The sequence below is a fragment of the Sciurus carolinensis genome, chromosome 10 (genome assembly GCF_902686445.1).
Source record: "Sciurus carolinensis chromosome 10, mSciCar1.2, whole genome shotgun sequence".
Lineage (NCBI taxonomy): Eukaryota > Metazoa > Chordata > Mammalia > Rodentia > Sciuridae > Sciurus > Sciurus carolinensis.
Window position 1 is genome coordinate 121,270,985 of NC_062222.1, and position 23,548 is coordinate 121,294,532.

Below are 23,548 nucleotides of genomic sequence, written 5' to 3' on the forward strand. Positions count from 1 at the left end.
AAAGAAGAAAAAAAAAAAAGAAAAAGAAAACAGAAAAATTCCCCCAAACAACAAAAAAACTGTAAAACCTAAAAAATATATAATTACTCTACTGTATCAAACTCCAGTACTCACCTGAAAGTATGAAACTTCTGAAGCACCGCTGGTAGAAACCTCTGTGACCACCGATAGTGACTTCAAATCACTTGATAAACATAATGCAAGACAAGTACCGGCAATCTGTAAAAATAGTTACCAGTCACCCCCAGTACACTGGGTATTACCACCAGATTTCATCTGCTTATAATACTGAAAGCAAAAATTTAAACAGTTATAAACACACACTCTTGGTTGCTGCCATAAGTAGGACATAGGTAGCAGGTGAAGGTCTGCCTGCATGACCTTCCTAGTTCAAAGAACACACAAATACCCTGATTCCATTCTGAATGTTAAAGAACCAAAATATTCCAAAGAATCTGTAGTTTCTACCCCTTCAGGGAATGTTAAGAGTAAAATAAAAAAAAGATGGAGAAGACCAAGATTTAGCAATAGTGGTAGATTTGGTATTGGGTTTAAGATTATTTCTGATGACTTTCACTATTTTCCGATCACGAATTATAACTCCTATCTACCGCAAGCTAGAAAAAAATGTTAAATCATAATCAAGTAGATCATACTAACCTTTTGGTTAAGGAAAAAAACTTCACTAGTTTCACCAAAAGCTCCTGATCTCTATTTAAATCATACGGCTACTACTTAATCTTAGTAAGAAAATTCTTCTCTCAATTTTCTGAGAATGGTGGTGAATGCCTACAATACCTGTAACCTGGGAGGCTGAGGGAGCAGGAGTCCAAGTGTGAGGCCAGCTTCAAAAACCACCCTGTCTCAAATTTAAAAATATAAAGGGTTGGGCATGTAGCTCAATGGTAAAGCACTCCTGGGTTCAATCCCCAGGACCACCAAAAAAAAAAAAGAAAGAAGAAACTATCCAACTATCAGTTGTACCCTCTGAATATTTAAGAACAACAACAACAAAAAACTTAAGTTTTATTCTTATTCCATAACTAAACTGCTACTATATTCTATGTTAAACAATATAGGAATTAAAAAAAAAAACTTACTCCTGTCACTCGAGCAATTTTGAACATTCCATAAGCATAGAGCTCAATAAATCCAGAGCTTCCTCCAAGGACAAGAATATTCAGCCTAATTAAAAATAATGCAAAGAGGTAATTCAGTTTTTAAACCAGAAAACATGGCTACTGTTCTCATATAATCCATATGCTAACACTCTCCTGCACAGAGAACAAAAACAACAGACAAATCCACTACCACTCAAGATTCAATCACGTCAGGGCTATTCCTTATTTATTTATTTTTTTTTTTTCAAAAGAATGATATAAATTTCCAGTGTAGGCTAAAGAAAAACCAGTTTATAGTAAAATAAATATTAACAATTGCATTTATATGCAATCAATAACAAAACAATCCTTTTTCAGCTAATATAGCATATCATCAGTTTTATTATTGATAGACCCTACACCAAAAATAACAGCTATTAACATCTACATATTGTTCGGTGGTATTAATATCAACAATGAAATAACATGACAAAGGACTTGCTTGAAATTTCTGAAAACTGACTCAAATATGAAATATCAACAATCAGACTTAATAAGATATCTGCAATACTTACCTGACATCTCCCAAGAGCTTTATAATTTCATCAGAATTTTCTTCACTAAAATACAAAAATAAATTTGGTCATCTTTCAACTATATTTTTCAAACAATAAAATATTACCTTACTTGAAAATGAAAATGGTTTATCTTACCTAAATATTTTTGAGGTATTGCTATAACTGGGGGAAACAAATTAAAAAAATTCTTAATAGAAATATACTTTTTTTAATGCATAAGAAAATTGTCACAGTGTTAAAAGTAGAAGACAGAGAAATGTTCAAGATTAATTCCAAAGAAATAAAACTATGATACTTACTTTTTTGGCAATGTGGGCAGCTTAGGTAAGAGAAGATTTGATTCATCCTCAGCATTATAAAATGAAGTTAACACACTAAAAAGGAGGAAAAAACAAGCATTACAAAAACATCAGTTTACTTCTCTTTCCACTAAAAATGTACATTTTTTTTAAAGACTACCAGTTTTATAAAAATTATCAAGTGAAGATACCACAAATACCTTTTCATTGTAAATAGTCATTCTAATAATCACAAATGAGAAACACAAAAGTAGGAATTTGTTATTTTTGCAAAATAAATCAGACTACATATTTCACATTTATAGGAATGAATAATACTAAGCAATTTCTCCGCATGTGTGATATCCTTCCAAGTACTTTCAATAATCAGACACCAAGAATTTATGATTTCTTAACTCTCACATAAGAAACCATACTACACATACAAGTATTAGGGTAATTTTAAAGAACATTTCAATCATTCTATCATTTGATTACTGGTTTATGGCTTACATACACTGGGGGTTATAACTCAGCAAGCATGAGACAATACTATGAATTTTGAAATAATCTTATTTATCCCCTCTTCTTTCTCAAATCTACCTCAAAATAAAGTTGGAAATAAATGAGTGAACAAGTGAAACAGGTGACTTATGGTGACCTGCAAAGTATTTTTTCCCACTTTGACACAAAGTAGCTGTCCTGAGAGATCCCCGAATTTCCACATAACATTTCTAAACTGTTCATAAATACCGTGTTAGGAATACACTCGGCAGGTAACTGGGCTGGGACGTGAACTGCATGGCATGCTCTGCTCCTCTCACTTTGTAGAAAGTCACAGAACCATTTGCAATTCTCAATAGTCAGGATTTACAACTCATTTGATATTAGCTTAGTGAAACTTAATTCAAAAGGAAAAGCTAATGGAAAGAAAAGTACCATATTTCCCTCAAAAGAAAAACAATTTCCTTTCTTTTTTTTAACATTAGTCAAAATCACTGAACCTTAAGTCCACCTTCACTGCAAGCCGGGTACATTGCTTCACTGAACACACTAAGGTAAACTACCTTCACAAAACAAATATGAAGACCATGGGCACAGAAAGAACCTGCTCAGTCTCACAACAGAAGGCTCAACGTAGCACTTTTTTTTTTTTTTTTTTTTTTTTTTTTTTTTTTGCGGTACCGGGAATCGAACTCAGGGCCTTGTGCTTGCAAGGCAAGCACTCTACCAGCTGAGCTATCTCCCCAGCCCAACGTAGCACTTTTCATGCCCCAAGAATGTTTACTAAGACACAAAAGACAAAGTTTTAGACAAAAAAAAAGTAAAACAGAAAACAGAATCTCAATTTCCTATTTAGTAATTTTAATTAATGTTACATGAAAATATAAATCATTGATATAAACTACTAAAAATGACTGAAGAGCTAAATCTTGACCATCCAAGTACTGTTGCTCTAATAAGAAAAGATTATTTTAGAAGAAAAAATATCAGTATTAAAGCATTTTATCTTGATAAACTCAAAACCAATTTATTTGTTATTTTATTTGCATATTTAATTTTATGTATGTATGCATGTATTTATTTATTTATTTATTTAGGTACTGGGGATTAACCCACCCCTTTTTAAGACAGGGCCAGCCTCAATCTCATGATCCTCCTACCTCAACTCCTAAGTGGCTGGGATTACAGGCGTGCACCACCACACTTGGCATAAAACCAAAATTTAAATGCAATGTACAGTGAACACTCAGATAATCGTTTCCATTTCAAAACATGAAAGTTTCCTGGGTCTACTCTTGTGACTAATGGTAATGTACTTTTCTGAGTACTGTACCTGCTTTCTACAGTCACTTCCATCCAATGCATACAAGAAACTGGAGCCTCCACAGAAAAAGAATGCAAGCTTTCAGGTTTTTCTACATCACACAAAATTATTTTCTTGGTGTCAGCAAGAGCAAAGGCCAAAACTGAAAGAAGAAAAAAAAAAAAAAAAATCTAAATAAATTATGTAACATTTGCAAAACATAAATGGGTTACTTTGCTTAATGCCCAGTTTTACTATTTTAAACACATCCTAAACTTAGAAATTATTTTAAACACTAAAGAGATCTTTTCACATACATTATCATCCAAGTTTATTTTCAACTCAAATTTCACAAGCAATCTACTAGTTTCTCACATATTGTACTTAACATCTTAAACATCAAAAACTATGGACTGAAACCTTACTGCCAAGCGGAAAATACAAAACAGGTCTTAATAGAGGAATTAACTTATCACCAAGATATATGGTCCTATAAACATGTCCAAATGATAGGAAGTGACTCCATCTGATATGTTTTTGAAAAGTCTTTTTCTTTACGTGTCAAACCCAGAACAGGAAATAAAGCCACTGAATACTGATGAGTCTTCCTTCTTTGACTGTGGCTGAATAATTTCTTAGTACAGTTTCTCTACGTAAGTCATCATTACTATTTTCCTAACATCCAATTTAAGAATTTCTAAACAGGGAGCAATGAAATTTCACTGCACACCACCACACACAACTCTGCTGGATGTGGAGCAAAAAAAAAAAAAAAAAGAAAAAAGTAAAACTATCTTGAAATGATCTTAATATAACAAAAAACATATTTTATTGTCCAAAAACATGAAATGTACTTTGTAGATGATAAACTCATCTACTTAAACACATTTCTACATGCTGGCTTTCCTTATTTACCTTTGAGATCCTGTTTTTGGATAAACAGTAGCATCTTGAAGACCTCAAGGTCCTCAAATTTTAGGACTCTGGGTGTAAGCTCAGAGGTACAGTGCTTGTCTAGCAGGTGCAAGGCCCTGAGTTTGATCCTCGACATGGCCAAAAAGCAAAACGAGCAAAACAAAACTACCACAACAGGAGCCCCCTAATTTTACACATGTTCTATATATATTCTGAGCAAAATGGGTATATGAATGAATATAGTATTTTGAAAGTATTTGAAAGTTCTTCCCAGTGTTCAGAATGTTATATAGCATTGCTTATAAAAGTCAAAAACTGGAAATGATCTAAATGTCCATCAAAAGGGATATATTTAGTAAATTATATAATGAATTAGTACATAGTCATTTAACATCAATGTGGTAAATTTATTCACAGAGTCAAAAATGAAAGAAAAAAAATCACATAGCAAAACGGCATGCATCGGATAACTTCTTTTGCTAAAACCCCACATACAGATTTCTGTATGTATGTATTCTATCAGAAAATGTCAGAAAAGTGTTCACCAATTGCTAAGTGGTAGGCTTTCAGGGAATTTTTAGTACTTATATTTATTTAGGGAAAAAGAAAACAATGAAGAGCACATATCATTTATTTCATAAAAATTATATACTTTCTTCCTAAAACACCAATAATACAGTAAGCTTTAGGATTTATAGCATTTTACTGTACAGAATACATGTGTACAACAGCTTGTATAAGGACTGCTGCTATAAAATAACACGTGGAAGAAGAGTTCAGGAATCAGAGCCATACCCAAACTACAAAAAAAAGGCACCAAGAGAAAAAAGACCATACAGAACCGGAACAAATGGAGTCAGAAATAACGGTCTTTTAGATGCAATGAACAGATACACAGAGAATATTTATGAACCATACATTTAGTGCTAAAATATATTTTTGGGAGAAAAAGGCCAAGATGGCACTGAACTGACTGGTGACAGGTGTTGCTTTGGTCAAATGGTGTAGCAGAAGAACAAAAAGGAAAGAACAAAACCAAAGTATTTTGTATATTCCATTAGATCTCACTTCAAAGCATCTTTGCCAGAGCTATCTCTGCCAAAAAGAAGATGGTAAAATCCATCTGAGTTCTACAAAAAATTGTTAAGGCATTCTTAAAAAAAAAAAAAAAAAAAAAAAATCTCCAAATTTATAATTCTAATGTACACTAAGAACAATTAATTCTTTCTGAAATAAGCATTTTTTAACAGAATAAGCTTTCTTTTTATGAAAATAAAAAATTATTCTTTATAATATCATCATTACGTTTGCCATCTGGTCTCCAAGCCAGACAGGTTACTTCCTTTCCTGTATTTTCATTTGGTGGAAAACTCCAAACACGATGAAAACTTGCAAGTCGATGAAGTAAAACCTAAGATAAAACAGACAAAATGTCAGAATTAAAAATCTATTTCTAAAAACAAAAGCTTGACCCCGCCCACAAGACTTAAAAAACTTATCATCTCTTGAGTAAAATATTTAACTATCAGAGGAACAGAAGACAAGTGCCCGAATGAACATAAGGCATTTTGAAAGAAAAGGGTGAGATAAGAATTTCAATTTAACTCTGTACTTACCCATATTTTTATCTTTTCTATCAACAGATTTACCTTTTAGAAAGGAATAAAAAGACCATCCAAGAAGAAGATAACAACAACAAAAAAGAAACAAAGAACATAAGTAGCACTTAAAAAGTAGCTGTGAAACAGTAAAATAATTAAGCCTGGGATCAGATAACCTGGCATCTAATTTCAGTTGTATCACTTCCTAGCCAGGGATCTTGGATAAGTCTCTTACCCACTCTACTTTTCCATTTCCACACCAGTAAGGTCAATATCATGACCCAGGGTCCCTTGTGCCTCAAAACTAAACCTGTCCTTACTCGAGCCTCTATGTAACCATTGAAAATTAAGAAGGAAAGTCTCAGGACTGCATGTGCTCCTGAAAAGAACCCTCCCCACCTCCTTAGTCCCCACACATGCAGCCTCACTAGTCTCCTGCCTTCCCTCACAGGTCAGAATGCCCTTTATTCCTGATAATATCAGTCACCACTGAGAACCTAGGACTCCCAAGGAATTGCTCACCCCCTGGACTTGATCCTTTTCGGAAGTCATCTCCGCTAGTCCTTATGTCTGAAACTCTCCCTCCATGCCCTCTGAAATTCATGGTCAATTGGTCATCTTCGGACACCCTCTATCTTCATTCTTTTCTCTGAAATGTGCCTCTCACCTGAGGCCACTGCTTCCCAATAACACTGCGGCTGGTGGCTATTTTGTATCCCAAGTCTTCTGTACTTTTACTACTGGGCAAGGAGATGAAGTAGGTGTCCTCCTCAATTCTCAATACATTTCTGGATGATTTCTCTAAAATCCCCACACATATGCCAGACCCCTAACCCATTCCCCTCATTCCTTAAAGATTTGTCTCCTGACTCACGCTTTCCAAAATTACTCATTATTACTTTTGGTGACAGTAATCAACTACCTCTCTCCCACAGCTATTCCTAGGGTCATGCCTTGGGCCTGGTAACTACCAACAGTTCACAATGCTGCCAAAATCCGTTTCAAACTTCCATTCCCACTTTCCATTTACTGCCTCTATCTTTCCAGCTGATCTCACTAAGATCCAACTCTAATTCCTCAGCCTCCTCAGGGCATAAAATCCTTTGATTCTACCACCTACTCAATGATCCCCAACATACCCTCACTTGCCTCCCCAATCAGGTTGGAATCCGAGGTTCATCACTACAGTCGCTGGTGTTGCACGGAACGTCTACTCCTTTGCATCTCTTTGTCACACTTGCAAAATAATAATCTCACTTAAGCCCAACTATGCCTGCATCCACAGAGCCAAACAGAATGAAGAAACACATACAACTACACTCACTGGTTCCTCAAATTACTAGGCCACTAACCTCATACGGTTCTTAATATTGATGAGCAATCCTATTAGGTTTCCCAGGTCCACCTGTCTTGTCAGCTTTACCTCTTCTCTCTCTCTCCTCCCAATTTACTTTTCAATACTCACTCAGACGATGTGCTTTACTGCTACAGAGAAAATGGAAGCAACCGTGCCCACTATCACATACCCAATCTGATTGCTCTGATGTCCCAATATCTACCTTCCCTCCTACTGCCATGGCTGTATTACATGTAAAGCTCTCTAGAGCCAAAGCACCCTGGCAGAAGAGAGACTAAAGACTCATGGAGAGCCCCAAGAAACTAGACATCATACTGATATACTGAGTCAGGGAAGATAGCGTGGTAATGCAGTTTTGCAGGCTGCTGTTTACCCAGTTGCTAGGATTTCCTTACCAACTAGTTTTCAATTTGGCTACACATGACACAACTCTATCTGGTCAGTATTAAGAAAACTGTCAAAAGGCCAAAGGAGGAAAGATGCACAAGTGAAGGTTTCCTTACAAAATGGCTGCCAAATAATACTACCTTTCAGTAGCATATTGGCTACAATCAGGTTACACAAAATAAAGCGCAATATAAATAACTAGAAATGCTGACACGTTCACACACTGTCAGGAATCCAGTGATGCACCACTTTTTTCCAATTTAAAGGTACCATCAAGTGGAAAGTGGCTATCCAACCCAGGCAAAAACAGCTGGACAACAGGACATAAATCCTTAAAATCTTCCCTACTGGTAGCTACACCATGCATATCTGCAGTAAGACTTGACAAAATTTCATCTTTATTTTGCCATTAAACTGAAAAAGAGTCAGGGCAGGGTTCAAGAATCTACCCACCTCCTCGCTCCTGAGTGGCACATCATGCATGGGCTTTTCAAGAAAGAAATCAATGAATGGGGGCGACCTGAGCAAGCAGGGCTGTGTAGCTGCAAAAGGCTCTGCGAAAACTTCTTATGACCCGAACATACAGGAAACTGGCATATAAATCGTTTTTGGCAGATACGGTCCTTTACACTTTCACTACTTAAAAGTTTACCGCGGTCTTGGGAAGCAGGGGCGGGGCAGGCAGGTGGGCCGCCATGCCCGCAGGAGGGGAAACTGACACTCGAGCAGTCTGGCCCACGGGAGCGGGCGGGGGTGGGCCCAGCCCAGGCGGGCTCCTGCCGGTTCACTTACCTCGCCCGCTGTGTTGGCTAAAGCAATAAGATCCCGCTTGGGCGACCACACCAGGAAAATGATCTCCTGGGGCAGCTGCTTCTCTCCCACCACCCGGAAGGATGGGAAACAGGTCGGGAAACGCAACATTGGGGCGGCCTGCAACCACAACCCACTCGGAGGCCGGCGGAGCCCTCGGCACCGGCCTTGGGCGAAAAGTCGTGACCCCGACGATCCCTACCAGAGCAGCCCTGCTCGGCCAACACGGCCCAGCACCCCGTCCCTCTCCCCCTGCCGGCCGCGCGCTGCACCCTCAGCTCCGCCCCGCCGCTCGCTTCGGAAACTTCCGGCGCCGGGGCGTCCTCGCGAGAGGAGAGAGGTGGCGCGCAGGCGGGGCGGGCGTGGGGCTGGGCCGCGTGCTGATGGGCGTGCCTGGGGGAGGAGCTGGCGGCGGCTAGCGTGGCCGAGCAGGGCTTACACGTTACTGGTGTAGCAGCCCACCAAAATAAATGAGGGCTGTGGGATCCCACAGATTATCCTCCAGTTAAGGTTTTACTGTGTAAAACTACGTGGACACGTGAATTCTACCCACAAAGCTCCTAGCGTGGCAGGTGCTCCTTTATAAAAAATACAAATTTAAGTGTCAACATGTTCAACAGTTCCCACAGTGATGATCCCTGATGATCCTGCCTAAGAGAATACCATTCCTGATTCCTGAACTTGACATCTATGGTAGAAAGCCAACTACCTTTCACTTCACCTTTCAGTAAGTCCAATCTTCCTGCCTTTTCTGAATCTGGCCCTTGAGGAGCAGGTGAGGAAATATTCTTTCAAAAACAAATATTCAAGTAGCTGTTATGTGCCAGGCACTGTTCTTATCTCTGGACTCAATGCCTTCCATGCTCCCTCTCAGATATGGGCTTTGCTACTCTTGCTTTTGCTGCAAACACTTAATATGTTCCCCAAATTCTTCCAGTTTCAACCTATCCAAAGTGAAAATGGACTTGCCTTTGTTATTCATGAAAGCATTTTCAGGTGTTGTTTAATGATTTGAGGCAGCAATAGTGGATAATTATATTATTCATATAATCATACTATTACAGTGGGGGTCCAATACCCTCCACTTAACTTTCTTATAGAAACTAATGGCCATTTTTCTGGACTTAACCTGAACATGAACCCCATAGAACACATGAAAAGTGACTGTTCAAAGAGGTATCAACACAGTGCTACAAAGAACAGAAGAGAGTATAACTACCTGCACACCAACCTTCAAGGAAGAGTATGGGTTTGCAAGAAGGCATTACAACACAGGAAAGGGTGAACAGCCTTATAGGACAGCCCCTCTGTGTGGTGGGGAACAGCCTCATAGGACAATCTCTGTGTGGTGGGGAAGGAGGATAGGGACCATTACTGGAAATGCTCCAGTGTAGCGATAGGACAAGGGCTGTCAATACAGTGTTTCCAGCCTTTTCTTTTTTCTCCTTGCCCCATTAAAGAGATTTTGGTTTGTCGGGCACAGTAGCACACACCTGTAATCCCAGCGGCTTGGGAGACTAAGGCAGGAGGATCAAGAGTTGAAACCCAGCCTCAGCAACTCAGACCCTGTCTCTAATAAAGTATAAAAAAGGGTTGGGGATGTGACTCAATGGTTAAGAGCCCCTGGGTTCAATCCCTGGTTCCAAAGAGAGAGAGAGAGAGAGAGAGAGATATCTTGGTTTTACTGTTTCTTTCTCTTTCCCTCAGGAGGAAAATAGTGCTTTGTCAAACTTGCTCATTTATACCTCTGTGGCACAGAATCAAAAAGAAAGGAAGTCCAAGACAGAAGCAGCACTTTTTAAGGAAACTAGAGCAGGAGAATAGAAGTATTTGGAGATGGGGGAGCAGAGTAGAAGGGAAAATGGACTCTGTAATTCCATACTCCATATATTCTGCTCTAGTGTTGAGGTGGAGGTGCAAGAACCCTTCTAGAAAAAACTAGGATTTTTCTTGGGCTAGCTCATGACAGTGGCATCTTTTTATACCATGATAGTACAAGAATGAATTTTGAAGGGCTAGGTAGCTGCCAAAAGAAACTGTGAGGGAGGGGAGAGTGTGACAGAACCTGATTATTTAAGGCCTTAATTCTTAGGACAAGAGCAGAGAGTTCAAATGGAAAGGACTAGAAGTATAAAGACAACAGAATAGTTAAAGGGATGGTGAGGAAGATTCCAGAAACATTCCTGAAGCAGAACTGATGACTGATCAGACTGGGGGAATGAAAAGGAAGGGAACACACTTAGGCTGGAGTATCTGGGTGCACAGACTCGGGAAGCAGAGGTTGTTGTTAACTGGGGGAGCAGGGGTAGTGGGGCATGGGAGGGAGAAAGAGTAGACTAGAGAAAAGTTCAGGGTGGCCTGTGTTAAGGCAGAGGAGATGTGGCATGGAGCCAGAGAGGCAGATGATGCGGGGAAGTTGGGGTCTGAGTAACAATCTGGGATCCCCACATCCGGGGATGGAATATGGATGGTATGGGAGGTGACTAACACAGCCATGTGAAAGGCTATTATTCTACAGTCATAAAATGGGTGAAACATACAAAATAAACAAATCGTGAATTTGCTGGAAAGAGAAATAAATGGAATAGTTGATGATGGAAGCTCTCTGCTCTACCACAGATACTCTCATGGGTAGGGGGAATACCTGATTCAAAATGACAAAAGTGGGGCTGGGGGTGTAGCTCAGTAGTAGATCTCTTGCCTAGTGTGTGTGAAGCCCTGAGTTCTAGTACCCACCACCACGCCCCACCAAAAAAAAAAAAAATCCAGCACAAGTAGGAATTAGAATGTGTTGCCAACGTGTAAATTAAAAATCTGGCAGCAGCACAGACTGGAAGTCAGGCTGCATGCAGCAGCCCAAGGTTGGCTCCCTGCCTGGCCACAGGAAGGCTGCAAACAGCAACTGGAGCTACATGCTTCCCCACTGGAGAGAGAATAAACTCTTCTTGAACCAGGAAACAAAAGTCCTGAGCTCCAGTGTGATTAGATCACCCACATGACAAGCCTAACCAGAACTAATCACTGCAAGGGTGACAGAATTATGCTGACTGGTTTAGGCTAACAGGAAACTCCTCCCCAAAAGCTCATCCCTCCCCCAAGTCACAATGGGGAAGGTTGGACTGTTGCCACCAAAGCAGTTACAATACTTGATATAATAAATGCAGCTACTCAGAGGGGTAGTTTTAAGTATGAAGTCCATTCTATAAGATGGGAGGTGATCTGTCTTGACAGAGTGAAGACACTGTATGGATTCATATTTTTGTCATCTTTCTCCCACAACCACTACAACTATGTTCTGGGAAAGAAATTCAGGACCAACTCATATGAAGTTGAGTTTGAAGCAGACACTCTCAGAAGAACACAGAACCAGTATTCATGTGTACAGGAAACACATGTGTTAACAGGTAACTGTATGACACATCAATAGCATATTACATCAAAATAAATAAATTACATGTTGAAGATTAACATACAGCAAATGTATATTTATCCTAAGGAAATTAGACAAGTTTGGTTATAAACATGTTCATCATAGGGGTGTTTACAGTAGTAAAAAATATAAACCTAAATGTCCAACCACAGGAGATTTGATTTACTTTCCTAGATATAGTAAAACCACCCTGAAGAATACTACTGTTTTTATACACATAAATTGATATTCACAACATGTCTGTGAAAAAGCCTGGGTTACAAAACAGTATGTATTTCCAATTCAATATTTTGGGGGTATACAGCTGAGTCTGTATACCTACATGCAAGAACCTATCTTTGGAAGAAAAGGGAAATGCTAATGGTGATTATCCCTTGGTTGTAGGATTAGAGATCTTTCCGTTTCCTCTGATTTACCTGGCTCACATATTAACTGGAAAATTAGTAAAAAAAAAAAAAAAAAAAAAAAGTAATTAAAAGTAATTAAAAATGAATCCTCATTAAAGCATGCAAAGTATTTGGGCTGAGTTTTCTCTCATTTTCTCCCATTCCTGGCATCTCCATTTGCAGATGAAGAAACCAGCCTGTCTACTCAGGCTTGGTTTCTCAGAGATCACCTGCTATTATACCTCTGCTCGTCTGCAGTATACCAGGCAACTCAACAGTTTGAGACTCTTGGGACCATCTGGCTAATGGGCTAAACTCATCTCTCTGAGTTCTGAGACATTCTTGCTAACTTTTGGAGCTATTTCCTCAATCTTGCTGAGTTAACATTTATACAACCCCTGAAATCAAACAGTAGAGATTTTATCTTCACTTTATGCAATGACTTTCTTAGCTGACCCTCAAAGTAATTAAACCTATATCCTAATGTTCCAATTAAAATCATATCAAATAAGTAAAACCAGATTTTTCCTTTGTATATTATAGAAGCTTTCCTTAACCCAGACAAGGTAAGGTATTTATGAACACCTACTACTACCAGGAAAACGTTAACCTGGATGCCTGCTTCCCATTAACTGAGGTCACATGCAGTGCAGTTGGGACTCTCTGATACCACCATGTGCAAGGCAGAGTTCTAGGAGCCCCAGTAAGCAAACCAATGACACCCGCAGGTCCCTGCCATCAACAAGCTTCTAACGTGAGTAGGGTAAACAAGTCCATAAAGTCATTCTAATATAGGGCAGAACTTAATTACCTTAAAAGAATTATAAAATGAAAACATACAAACACATACATTTTAATTTCATGGGCCAGAGGTGTACTGCTCCCCTGGAAAGACCAATAAGGACATTGGAAAAGAGGCAGCAGCATGTGGGACCCTCTTTAAACTACGGTTTTATATTTCAGATTAGCCAAATCTCTCTCAGATGCTGAGTATTTTTTAGATTGCTTTGAAGACATCAACTCTAGGGTTTTTCTTCAAGTTACTCCAAAAGCTGAATTACTGTCTAAGTTCAAAGGCTTCCAGATGAGGCTACCAATCTTCCTTCCTGCACATGCCCACATTTAGAACCTCACTGTGTACTAGCTTCTTAAGTAGCACAGCTGGGGTGTTGAGGCATAAAGTAGTCTATAAAGGGCATTTCCACTCGGTATTTATAAACACCTCCTACTACCAGGAAAACATATCATATCAGCTCTTAATCCCTCCCAATATTATTTAGGAGGGATTAGGATTTTCCTCTTTTCAGTCTTTAGAAAAAACAGACAAGAGCAAGTCCTCCCACATCTTAGGCATGCCTACCATCTCAAAGACAATTCTATTCTTTCCTCAGATTTTTATTGCACACCTACTGGGCACTTATTTAGCATTGATAAAGTACATACTAACATTGAAAAGCTTAAATCTTTGGGGAAAATAAAATAGGCAGTACTGAAAACTTAGGGGTTCAGAGAAGAAGATACTGGATAGTATCCAGATTCATGGATCCAGAAGTCAGGGCCTGCAGACTCCATAAGATTTCAACGGTTGGCCACATTCCAAGCTGGAAGAGTGGTACAGGATGAAAAGAAGGCAGCATTTCACAGAACTAAGTTAGTCTAAGTATTGGACTAATGAAGAAAAAATTGTGAAATCTCATCATTGAGAGCCTAAAAAAGATGACATGGTAATTCACTAAATTTTGTAATTTAAAAAGTAAAGTGAAATTTACCTGTATTTATTTATTTAACATGTCCTTTAAAAAAGCTTACAAAGTTTTTATCTGTCAAATTTCAGAGATTTTTTTCCATTGCTGTTTTGAGTACGTGTCTCAATGTTCAGAGATTAAGTCCTTAAAATTGGTATTGAGTGTAAGAACAGAATCACCAAACACCCTAATTCTAGTTTTCTAAGATAACAAATTTTAAGGAACATTATTTCTGATTAGAACCAAGACTTTATTTTCTCAATTCTAAAGTTGTACTTTTTCCTGCATTTCAATATTCCTAAAATCAGAAAATCTAAAACATTAATACGTATGATTAGTAGAATATGTGTCTTTTTTCCCCCAGGAAAGCCATGATAATTTTTTTTTTTTTTTCCTATTTTGGAGATGCGGGTCATGAAACATTGCCCAGGCTGGCCTCCAGCTCCTGAATTCAAGTAGTCCTCCTTCCTCCGCCTCCCAAGTAACTAGGTAGAATCACATGCACTTGCTATTGCACTAGGTTTCAATGATGTTTTACCATTGATATTATCTTAAAATTAAAGACTATGGAGATGAAAATAACTATTGATCATAAGAACCCAATTGTTCAGTGCTCAGGTATATATGAGTTTCAGAGGAGAATTCAACTATTTTACCAACATATAGCGAACACCATAAAAGTCAGGCGATATCCCTATCCAGGCTTGAATCAGAAAAGGGAACTCACAATGATTTTACAAAGTTTATGTCTCATCCAATAATCTCCAGACCTGCCTTTCCTATGAACACAGCAATCACACACCAAAGGGAACAAGATGGGGTTAGGGGTGTAGCTCAGTGGTAGAAGGCTTGTCTAGCATACATAGGAGCCTGGGCTCATCCCCAGCACTGCAAAGGGTTAGGAGTGCAAAGAAGAATTCTCTGATGCTTATTAAGTCACAGAGTTTAACTCCTATTTTGAGGTTGCCTGATATATACCACTACCCTACTGCTCTGGGCCATGCCTGAGTATTTCACATCATGCATTAAACAGCACTACTTATCTAAAACTAAAATACCAGACGGGGTGCAGTACTCAGAGGGCTTGAGCTAACTCAAAGTAAAGATGCCTTCAAATCAGATCTAAAGCAGTTGTTTAGGAATAAGTCATTAAGTAAATATAAGTCATTCAAAATTATTCCATCTTAAGGAGATAATAGCAAATAATTGCAGAGAAATGAGGAGGTGAACTGTTTGTTCTTGAGTTCCAATGGCTCCCTTTAGAGCTATGCCACTCGACCAGCAGATGCCACTAAATCCCAGGAGCAATCTTCATCTGTTGACAGAACTTCATCTGTTGATCAGTCAATGACTGAGGAAAAACTGAGAGCCAGGCACATATGTCTTATTTAACTTAATCATAAAACAAACCTGAATAAGGTACAGTGACACACACTTGTAATCCCAGCAACTCGGAAGACAGAGGCAGGAGGATTGCAAGTTCAGGGCCAGCCTTAGCAACTTAGAGAGACCCTGTCTGAAAATAAAAGATAAAAAGGACCAGGGCTGTAGCTCAGTGGTAGAGTGCCCTGGGTTCAATCTTCAGTACACTGGCAGCGGCAGCGGGTGGGGGATCCCAAACCTGAGTTATACTGAGTTACAGCTATTATGCTCCACACTAGAATAACTAAAAAACTGGAGTTTTTTTGAGGGTGAGTGACTTGGTCACAGCCATGCAGCCAGAAGTGTTCATCAAGAAGACAAGAGTGAGCATTTTAATCACAATGCTGCCTTCTGCTACCAACCATTTTTACAAAGAGAAAAAATTACAGCATAGGTTAAAAAATATTGAAGTGACAGCAAGTCATGGTTCTAAAAATCTCATTCATCCAACATTTAAGTGAGTCTATGCCATCAAGGACAACTACAAAAAGTACTGGAAAAATAAATATTTAATAATAATATCATTATGATCTTTATAGCTGTAGACTGCCCTTGCAAAAATTCTTTCCATCATCAGATTCAACTGAAAAATAATTGTAAATTGTACTTTTCTTTGCAAGAGGGGTTAAACCACTGGTTAAAATACAAAATTTTTCATGTCTAAATGAACACACTTTTATGTTCAATGTAAAGAAAACTTTATAGTTTTTTACTTTTACTTTTTTCTGAGATCATCTGCAAAAGAATGCTGAATGCCCATTTTTCAGGCAAAGGAGGCTAAAATAATAAGATTGGGAGAGATTTAAAAGGGAAAATGGCATGCAGAGAGAGCCAGTAAACCAGCTCAGGATGGAACAACTCCCCAGGTCTCCAGAGAGGCAGAGGAGGGAAGGAGAAGCCAGCAAATGCCACCTGCCTATTATTGAGCTTAGAAAGGTGCATACCTTTGAAAGCAACTGAATTTAAGTCCAGTGTGGCACTTGCAGAAAATGGCATCAAAGGTTGGACTATAAATCTTTCTTATTCTCAAGTCACTGGACATTTAAGAGCAAAGATATTGATGGGCTCCTTCCCGCCTCTTCTTTTTCCTTGTAACAGATGCATGATTCATGGACTGTCCTTTCCTGCTCTCCATTTTCATCTTATTACTTCTTCTTTGCTTCTGCTTTCTGACAGCTCTGAAAAACAAGGTGCTAAATTATTTTATAGAATGAGCACAGTGAATTATGTAATTATGTTGAAGTTTAATTAACTAGCTAACCAAATAGGAAAATAGAAGGGAAAGGATTTGCTGTATCGTAAGCATAAATCCTCAATATCCTAACCATAACAACAAAGAAATAGAGACCTGACCATGCAAAATGCCTGAGAAAAGAAATTTCTTTAAAAGATGACGACTACAGATTTAGAACAAGCTATTTGGGACAAACACACCACAGAGGTAAATAACCACACCAATGAGTGAGTTTGTTTTTGGCTTTTGTTTTTCTTGGTGTATCTATACTTCTCAACTCAGCACTTCAATCTCCAAATCCCTGAATTATACTCTTTAGGGCAGGGATTAATACATGTGGCATTAGCAGAGGTAGAAAAATGAAAGAGCACCATGGAAAACTGGACATTTGAAAGGGCCTATTTTTACAAGCCCTGCAGCTAATGTTCCTTCCCTCTGTAGGTATAGAAGTCCCGACAAGTGCCTGCGGAGGTCCACCTTCTGTGCTCCCTTATCTTCTCCAAGACAAGCTTCAAAATGAACAGGCTAGAACTTACTTCACCCTCTCGAAACACTACACCACATCCAGGCACAGTGGTGCACACCTGTAATCCCAGTGGCTTGGGAGGCTGAGGCAGAAGGATCTCAAGTTCAAAGCCAGTCTCAGCAAAAGCAAGGCGCTAAGTAACTCAGTGAGACCCTGTCTCTAAATAAAAAAGCAAAATAGGGCTGGGGGTGTGGCTCAGTGGTTGAGTGTCCCTGAGTTCAATCTCCAGTACCCTCAAAACAACAACAACAAACACTATACCACATCAGACAGGGGTACAGGGGTGTGGGAGGCTGAGGCAGGAGGATCACAAGTTCAAAGCCAGTCTCAGTAATTTAGCGAGCCCCTAAGCAACTTAGTGAGACCCTGACTCTAAACAGAAAATATAAAAAAGATTGGGGATGTGGTTCAATGATTAAGCGCCACTATGTTCAATGCCTGATATCAAAAAAAAAAAAAAAAAAAAAAAAAAGATCCTGGTGTTCTCTAAACTAAGTTACACACCATCTGTGGCTGGGAAAGATTATTGGTGCATTCACTCAATGTCTCCAGGCTAGCAAAATCATGCTGTTTATCACATCAAGAACCAAGGAATGGGCTAATACTAACAGCACGGGCACACACAGGAACTCCCCCAGCTACCCAGGAATGTCAACCGTTAGAGTCTACCTCTCATATGCCACAACAAACTCCACCCCTCTTGGTCTTCCCAGGACAAAACCTGGGAGAAGAACTTCATCAATCCTCTAATGGGTCAAACTCAGGCCTCGCTTTTTGTTCAATCAGCACGCTGTTGGGAATATGAAACTGAATGGATGTAAACTTTGACTTCAAGGAGCTAGGAAGGAAACTGAGCGAGGCATATGTCATCCTTCCCAAAGTACTTTTAGGTGAAGAAATTGAGGCTCTGAAGTCCTATATCATCCAAAGAGGAAACGGCAGGGCCAAATAATTCCAGAACCTGTGCTCTTAATCACCTTCATACTATATACTCTAAGTTACTGAAATAAAATGTTAACCATATAGTAGTCACTCAATAAATACTGGCTATTATTTCATTATTCCATTATGTGGGATTTTGTTTGACAACTTTATGTTTTTCCACATTTAGATTCTACACTATGGACTGGGATACCTCATCAGTTCAAAATAAAAAACCCTTATAAATCTCTTCCCCAGCCATCTTTTTTAAGTAGGATAATTTCCTGACAAGTAATGATTTAGCAAATTTAATGAAGTAAAGTGTTATATCTAATAGCAAAGTCAATGAAGCCATGTGTTCCAATATGCAAAATTTAAATTTCTCTTCAGCTCATCTACCCATAAGTAAGATGAAAAATGAACCAGATCTCACTTGGGGATACAGTAAACAAAACCAAAAGGAAAATATTTACAAATATTCATTTGTATGTAAATAAATGAAACTTTCCAGAGATAAAGTCTTAAAACTGTGATGAACTGATTTGAGAATAATCACTTAACTGTTTTATTTTACCTTAAAATTAAATTGACCTAGTATCTGTCCTCTAAATGCAAGAATTTATGTAACTGATAAAACGAGTTTTAACCACAAGAGGGAGCCAACACCATTCCAGTTCACAACTAAAGGAAAATTACCACTAAGGAGAAACAAAACTTAGGAGTTGTAAAGAGCACAAGTTTGAAAGACCTTTTATGACACACGTGATAAAAAGGCTATTAAAATTATTTTTTACTATTATGATGAAAACATAATTCTGCCTCGCCAATTTCATTAACATTTTTTGAAAGCAATAACACGCTTAGGAGAGAAGAAAGTAATACTACTTAAGAATTATCAGGGAAACCACATCAAGGGACTTGCTCTTGGAATTAGAATTGATAAAACCTAATACTGAAATATACTAGATGATGCCTCCCAATGAAAACAACGTTACTATCAAATACACTAGCTATTTAAGAAGCAACAAAGAGCCTACAGTTACCAAAATGTCAACTTAGTTTCCATGTATCTTAAATTCTCAGAATTAAAGGATGAACCTGTCGCTCCTATTTCTACCCAAAATTACACTACAAATGATACAATAATCCCAGACTAAAAGTCAAGGTTTTCTAGGGAAAAACAGAAGATTCATTTAATTTTTTTTTTTTTTTTTTTTTTTTGATTCTACTTCTACTTTGGTCTACTTAGTGAAAAGAATTAAACTTATAAAGAGGCGGTTTAAATAGTAGGCACAATTCAAGCGGCTGGATCTTTTCCAGCCAGGTGTGGTGGCATAAATCTGTAATTGCAACTACTGGGGAAGCTAAATTAAGAGGATTGAAAGTTCAAGGTCAGCCTCAGCAACTTAGCAAGATTCTGTCTCATAATAAAAACCTAAGGAGAACTGGGGATGTAAGTTCAATGGTAGAGCCTATGGTTTTCAGTACCACAAAAACCACTAATTTCCATTGGAAGAAAATAAATTTAAAAAACAAGTAGAAAAAAATTATCATAAATAATTACTACAGCATCAGATATTGGTAATACTAATCTAAAGGCTTTTCACCACAAATCATATGAAATAGTTCAAAATTTTTATCTTAATTTTGATTTTGACATAATGTTAAACCTGGCTATCTGGTAACCTACAACTAAAAACAGTGATGTTGAGTTTTTGTTGTTGTTGCTTTTAAAAAATTAATAAAACAAGACAACTTAATCCCTATCATCTCTTTTAGTTTAAAACAAAAAGTATAATCATTCCCCATTGAAATAATAGTAGTTTTTCTAAATAGGTACTGCACTGGTATAACTTTTGCTCTGAGTTATAATCAATAAGAAATAATGGTGGGAACAGTGAAAATAATCACAGGAAAACATAGTAATAAAAAATTTAAATATTTAGGTATTAAGCATGTCTCAATATATTCCTTGAAATTGGGTGTAATTTAAAGAAATAACTTCATTTCCCACTGCATGGAATCAAATGAAATGCCTCCTGAAATGCCTTCTCCTCTCTTTCTGCCATCGTGTGTCTATATGGGACCTGTCCCTCCAAGCCTGATCTACACAGCATGTCCTTCCGTAAAGCCTGAACTCTCATTTCAAAATTGTGATTCCACATGAACCACAGCTGTGAAATCACCTCCACCTCGTGTTTGGATTCATTTTGTGTTTAACCTGTAAAGTCGTGAGCTCCCTGAAAGCAACCTCTCAGACCTCGAGGCATCCTCCCTCCCACATATTTGTGAACAATGTGGCAACAATAACAATTTAGCACTTTGAATTCTCTGGATGCCCGCACTTTTGTAGATTGTTCCAAAGCACACAAAGAAACTTTTTCTAGTAATAAAAAAATTCAACTAACTTGTTAGCTTTCTTACAGGTGCCAATGTTAGGACAAGTACTGCGTTTGTGGTCTAATTCACCACAAATAAAGCAGCCATCTTTCGTGCCCTCACAAGAATGATCTGGAACAGCACAGTGATTGCAAATGCTACAGTGGATCCAGGCTGTAAAATAAAAACTGAATTTTAGAAGAAGTTCATTCACAGTAACTTTTCATTTTATTGACTTTTAGGTAAGAATGCTACTAGTAATAGCATTTATTTCAAATGCTGTATCTGGTTTGCACAGCTAGTTTAATGTGGCTGAAAAAACCAAGAAGAGGTTGGAATCCCACATAAACCAGCTAACTTCTTTTTTTTTTTTTGCGGTGCTGGGGATTGAACTCAGGGCCTTGTGCTTGAGAGGCAGGCACTCTACCGACTGAGCTATCTCCCCAGCCCACCAGTTAACTTCTTTCTTTTATAAGGCAACAAATTCAGGCCTTCTTCAAAAGTCATAAACTGACAGCCAGTCACAATGGTAGCTGGCTGAGCAACACAGTGCCCTATTAAAATCACTCAAGCCAAATGCCACACTGAAACAGGTTAGCAGTCCTCTCTCAATGTAGAACACAAAACATACAGGTTGGTAATTATAAAGATTAAAAAGCAAATAAGTTTCATCAGGTCTCTATGTTAATTACCTTTTCTTTTTAAATGCAATGAAGTAAAACTACTATTTAGATAAAGAAAAAATTGAAGAATGTTTTCAGAGGATCTCAAACACCAAGTCTCAATACTTACAAGGCTTTACACACTTTCTGCAGAGAAAGCAATGGTTCCATTTCCTGCCATCCTACAAAAACAATTTTTAAATTATATTTAATTTGTTATTAAAAATCAAGTTCCACAATTAAAAATTAAAATGTCTTATTAAAATCTATGTAAATTATTCATTCCTTATTTCTCCCCTTCCTGGGCTTCACAATTAAATACTCTGATTTTAATTTATGCATTTCTCTACTCAATTCAAATGCCTCCTTGATGGGCCTCAATTTCCTTAACTGTGAAATTAGGAGATTTATCTAAATGATCTTGAAAATCCACTCCAGTTCAAGCAACCTAATCTGTACAAAGAAGGATTCATAATGAAAATTTCAAGAAAATTAATGATTCATAATTTTATGTGTCTATACTATATAATCCTTAATGAAATTCATACTTGAGAGCTTTAAGTAACTTACAAAGATAAATTACAGGTTACTATTGGAGTAATAGTGAAACCGTGAAGTAAAATATATCTAGACGAGTACATAAAACACATATGTCTAATTTAAGGCATATTTTAAAGCAACATTGAGAAAACCCACCAGGTCAAGAAGCAGATACCACCAGCACCCAGACCTGCACCAGTGCCCCTTCCCCAGGAACAACACACACTGTCCCAGCCTTTGATATGGTCATTTTTCTGCTCTTTTTACTTTTGTCACTTAGGTGTGCATCTCTTAATAATAAGGTTTTGTATTCTTCCATTTAAAACTCTGTACAATCTGGGTGTAAATATGGATCATTTCTAAACTAATTGAAAATACGTAATCAAAAGTATTACCATAGATAAAAACAAGTAGAGTACAACTAGAACGTATCAACAAAGAAACATGGGGAAAATAAGTATGGTTGGTAATGACTTTTCTATCACACATTGGTGTAATACACGTATACCAATGTTCACAGCAGCACAAGTCACAACAGCCAAGTTATGGAATCAGCCTAGGTGCACATCAACAGACAAATGGATGAAGAAAACGTGGTCTTTATGCCAAATGGAGTTTTACTCAATCACAAAGAAGAATGACATCATGTCATTTGGTGGTAAATGGATGAAACTGGAGAACGTTATACCAAGTAAATCAAGTCAGATTCAGAAATTCAAGGATCAAAGGTTTTCTCTCATATGGGGAAGAGAAAGAAAAAGGTGGGTTGGGGGGATCTTACAAAAATAGAAGGGAGACCCATAGAAAAGAGGAAGGGAATCCAATGGAGAGAACAGAAGTACTGAGGAATGAAATCTACCAAAATATGTTATATCCATGTACAAATATACCACAAGGAATTCCAATTATATATATAATGATAATATACTAAATAAAACAATAATAACAGAAGAGAGATCAATAGGGCAAGTGGATGGGGAGGGGGGACAGGAGGGAAAAGGAAGGTACTGGGGAAGGAGAATAAGCAAATTACGTGCATCGACAAATATAACATGAATTTATCATTCATAATTATAATGTACCAATTAAAAAACAAAAAAAAATTTTTTAAAGGAGTACTAGATTAAATAAGCATCAAGAAAAAAATGCACTATATAACAACTATACCTTGGATGTGCAAGAACCACAGTGCTCACAGTGTCGATTCTCAAGAGAGACATACCGTTGACACAGAGGGCAAAATCTAAAGAGAAATGAAACATATGCATACATTAATTGATATTCACAGAGTAGATAAAAGTTTACAAAGCACTTGTTCCAAAAGTTGGAGGTAATCAGAATTCAATTCAATATGAAATTATGGACCAAATTTAAAAGCAACAGAAGATAAAGAAATGACTCAATATTGAAAGCACTTCATTGTTTTATTCACACACAACCTTATTTTCAGTGACTTGTGAATTTCAAAGT

The 23,548-nt window shown here is 37.8% G+C and overlaps 2 protein-coding genes across 8 annotated transcripts in view; both read right to left on the reverse strand.

Annotated features, from left to right (window-relative positions):
* The window catches only part of Anapc4 (anaphase promoting complex subunit 4), a 30,302-nt gene extending 21,184 nt beyond the window's left edge, over positions 1-9,118 (reverse strand). For both annotated transcript variants that reach the window (XM_047565802.1, XM_047565801.1), the window contains exons 1-8: positions 8,816-9,118; positions 5,984-6,089; positions 3,794-3,926; positions 1,978-2,052; positions 1,814-1,840; positions 1,676-1,720; positions 1,101-1,185; positions 115-219 (exon numbers count right to left, since the gene is read on the reverse strand). In XM_047565802.1, the coding sequence (XP_047421758.1) occupies positions 115-219; positions 1,101-1,185; positions 1,676-1,720; positions 1,814-1,840; positions 1,978-2,052; positions 3,794-3,926; positions 5,984-6,089; positions 8,816-8,944 (705 nt within the window). In that variant the 5' untranslated portion in view covers positions 8,945-9,118. The remainder of the gene's footprint in view (positions 1-114; positions 220-1,100; positions 1,186-1,675; positions 1,721-1,813; positions 1,841-1,977; positions 2,053-3,793; positions 3,927-5,983; positions 6,090-8,815) is intronic.
* The window catches only part of Zcchc4 (zinc finger CCHC-type containing 4), a 58,985-nt gene continuing 41,420 nt past the window's right edge, over positions 5,984-23,548 (reverse strand). For 4 of the 6 annotated variants that reach the window (XM_047565806.1, XM_047565805.1, XM_047565803.1 and 1 more), the window contains 4 exons: positions 23,246-23,321; positions 21,669-21,720; positions 20,906-21,050; positions 15,917-16,994 (listed from right to left, as the gene is read on the reverse strand). In XM_047565806.1, coding sequence (XP_047421762.1) covers positions 16,859-16,994; positions 20,906-21,050; positions 21,669-21,720; positions 23,246-23,321 — 409 coding nt within the window. In that variant the 3' untranslated portion in view covers positions 15,917-16,858. The other 2 variants (XR_007110451.1, XR_007110452.1) reach the window with 2 other exon arrangements.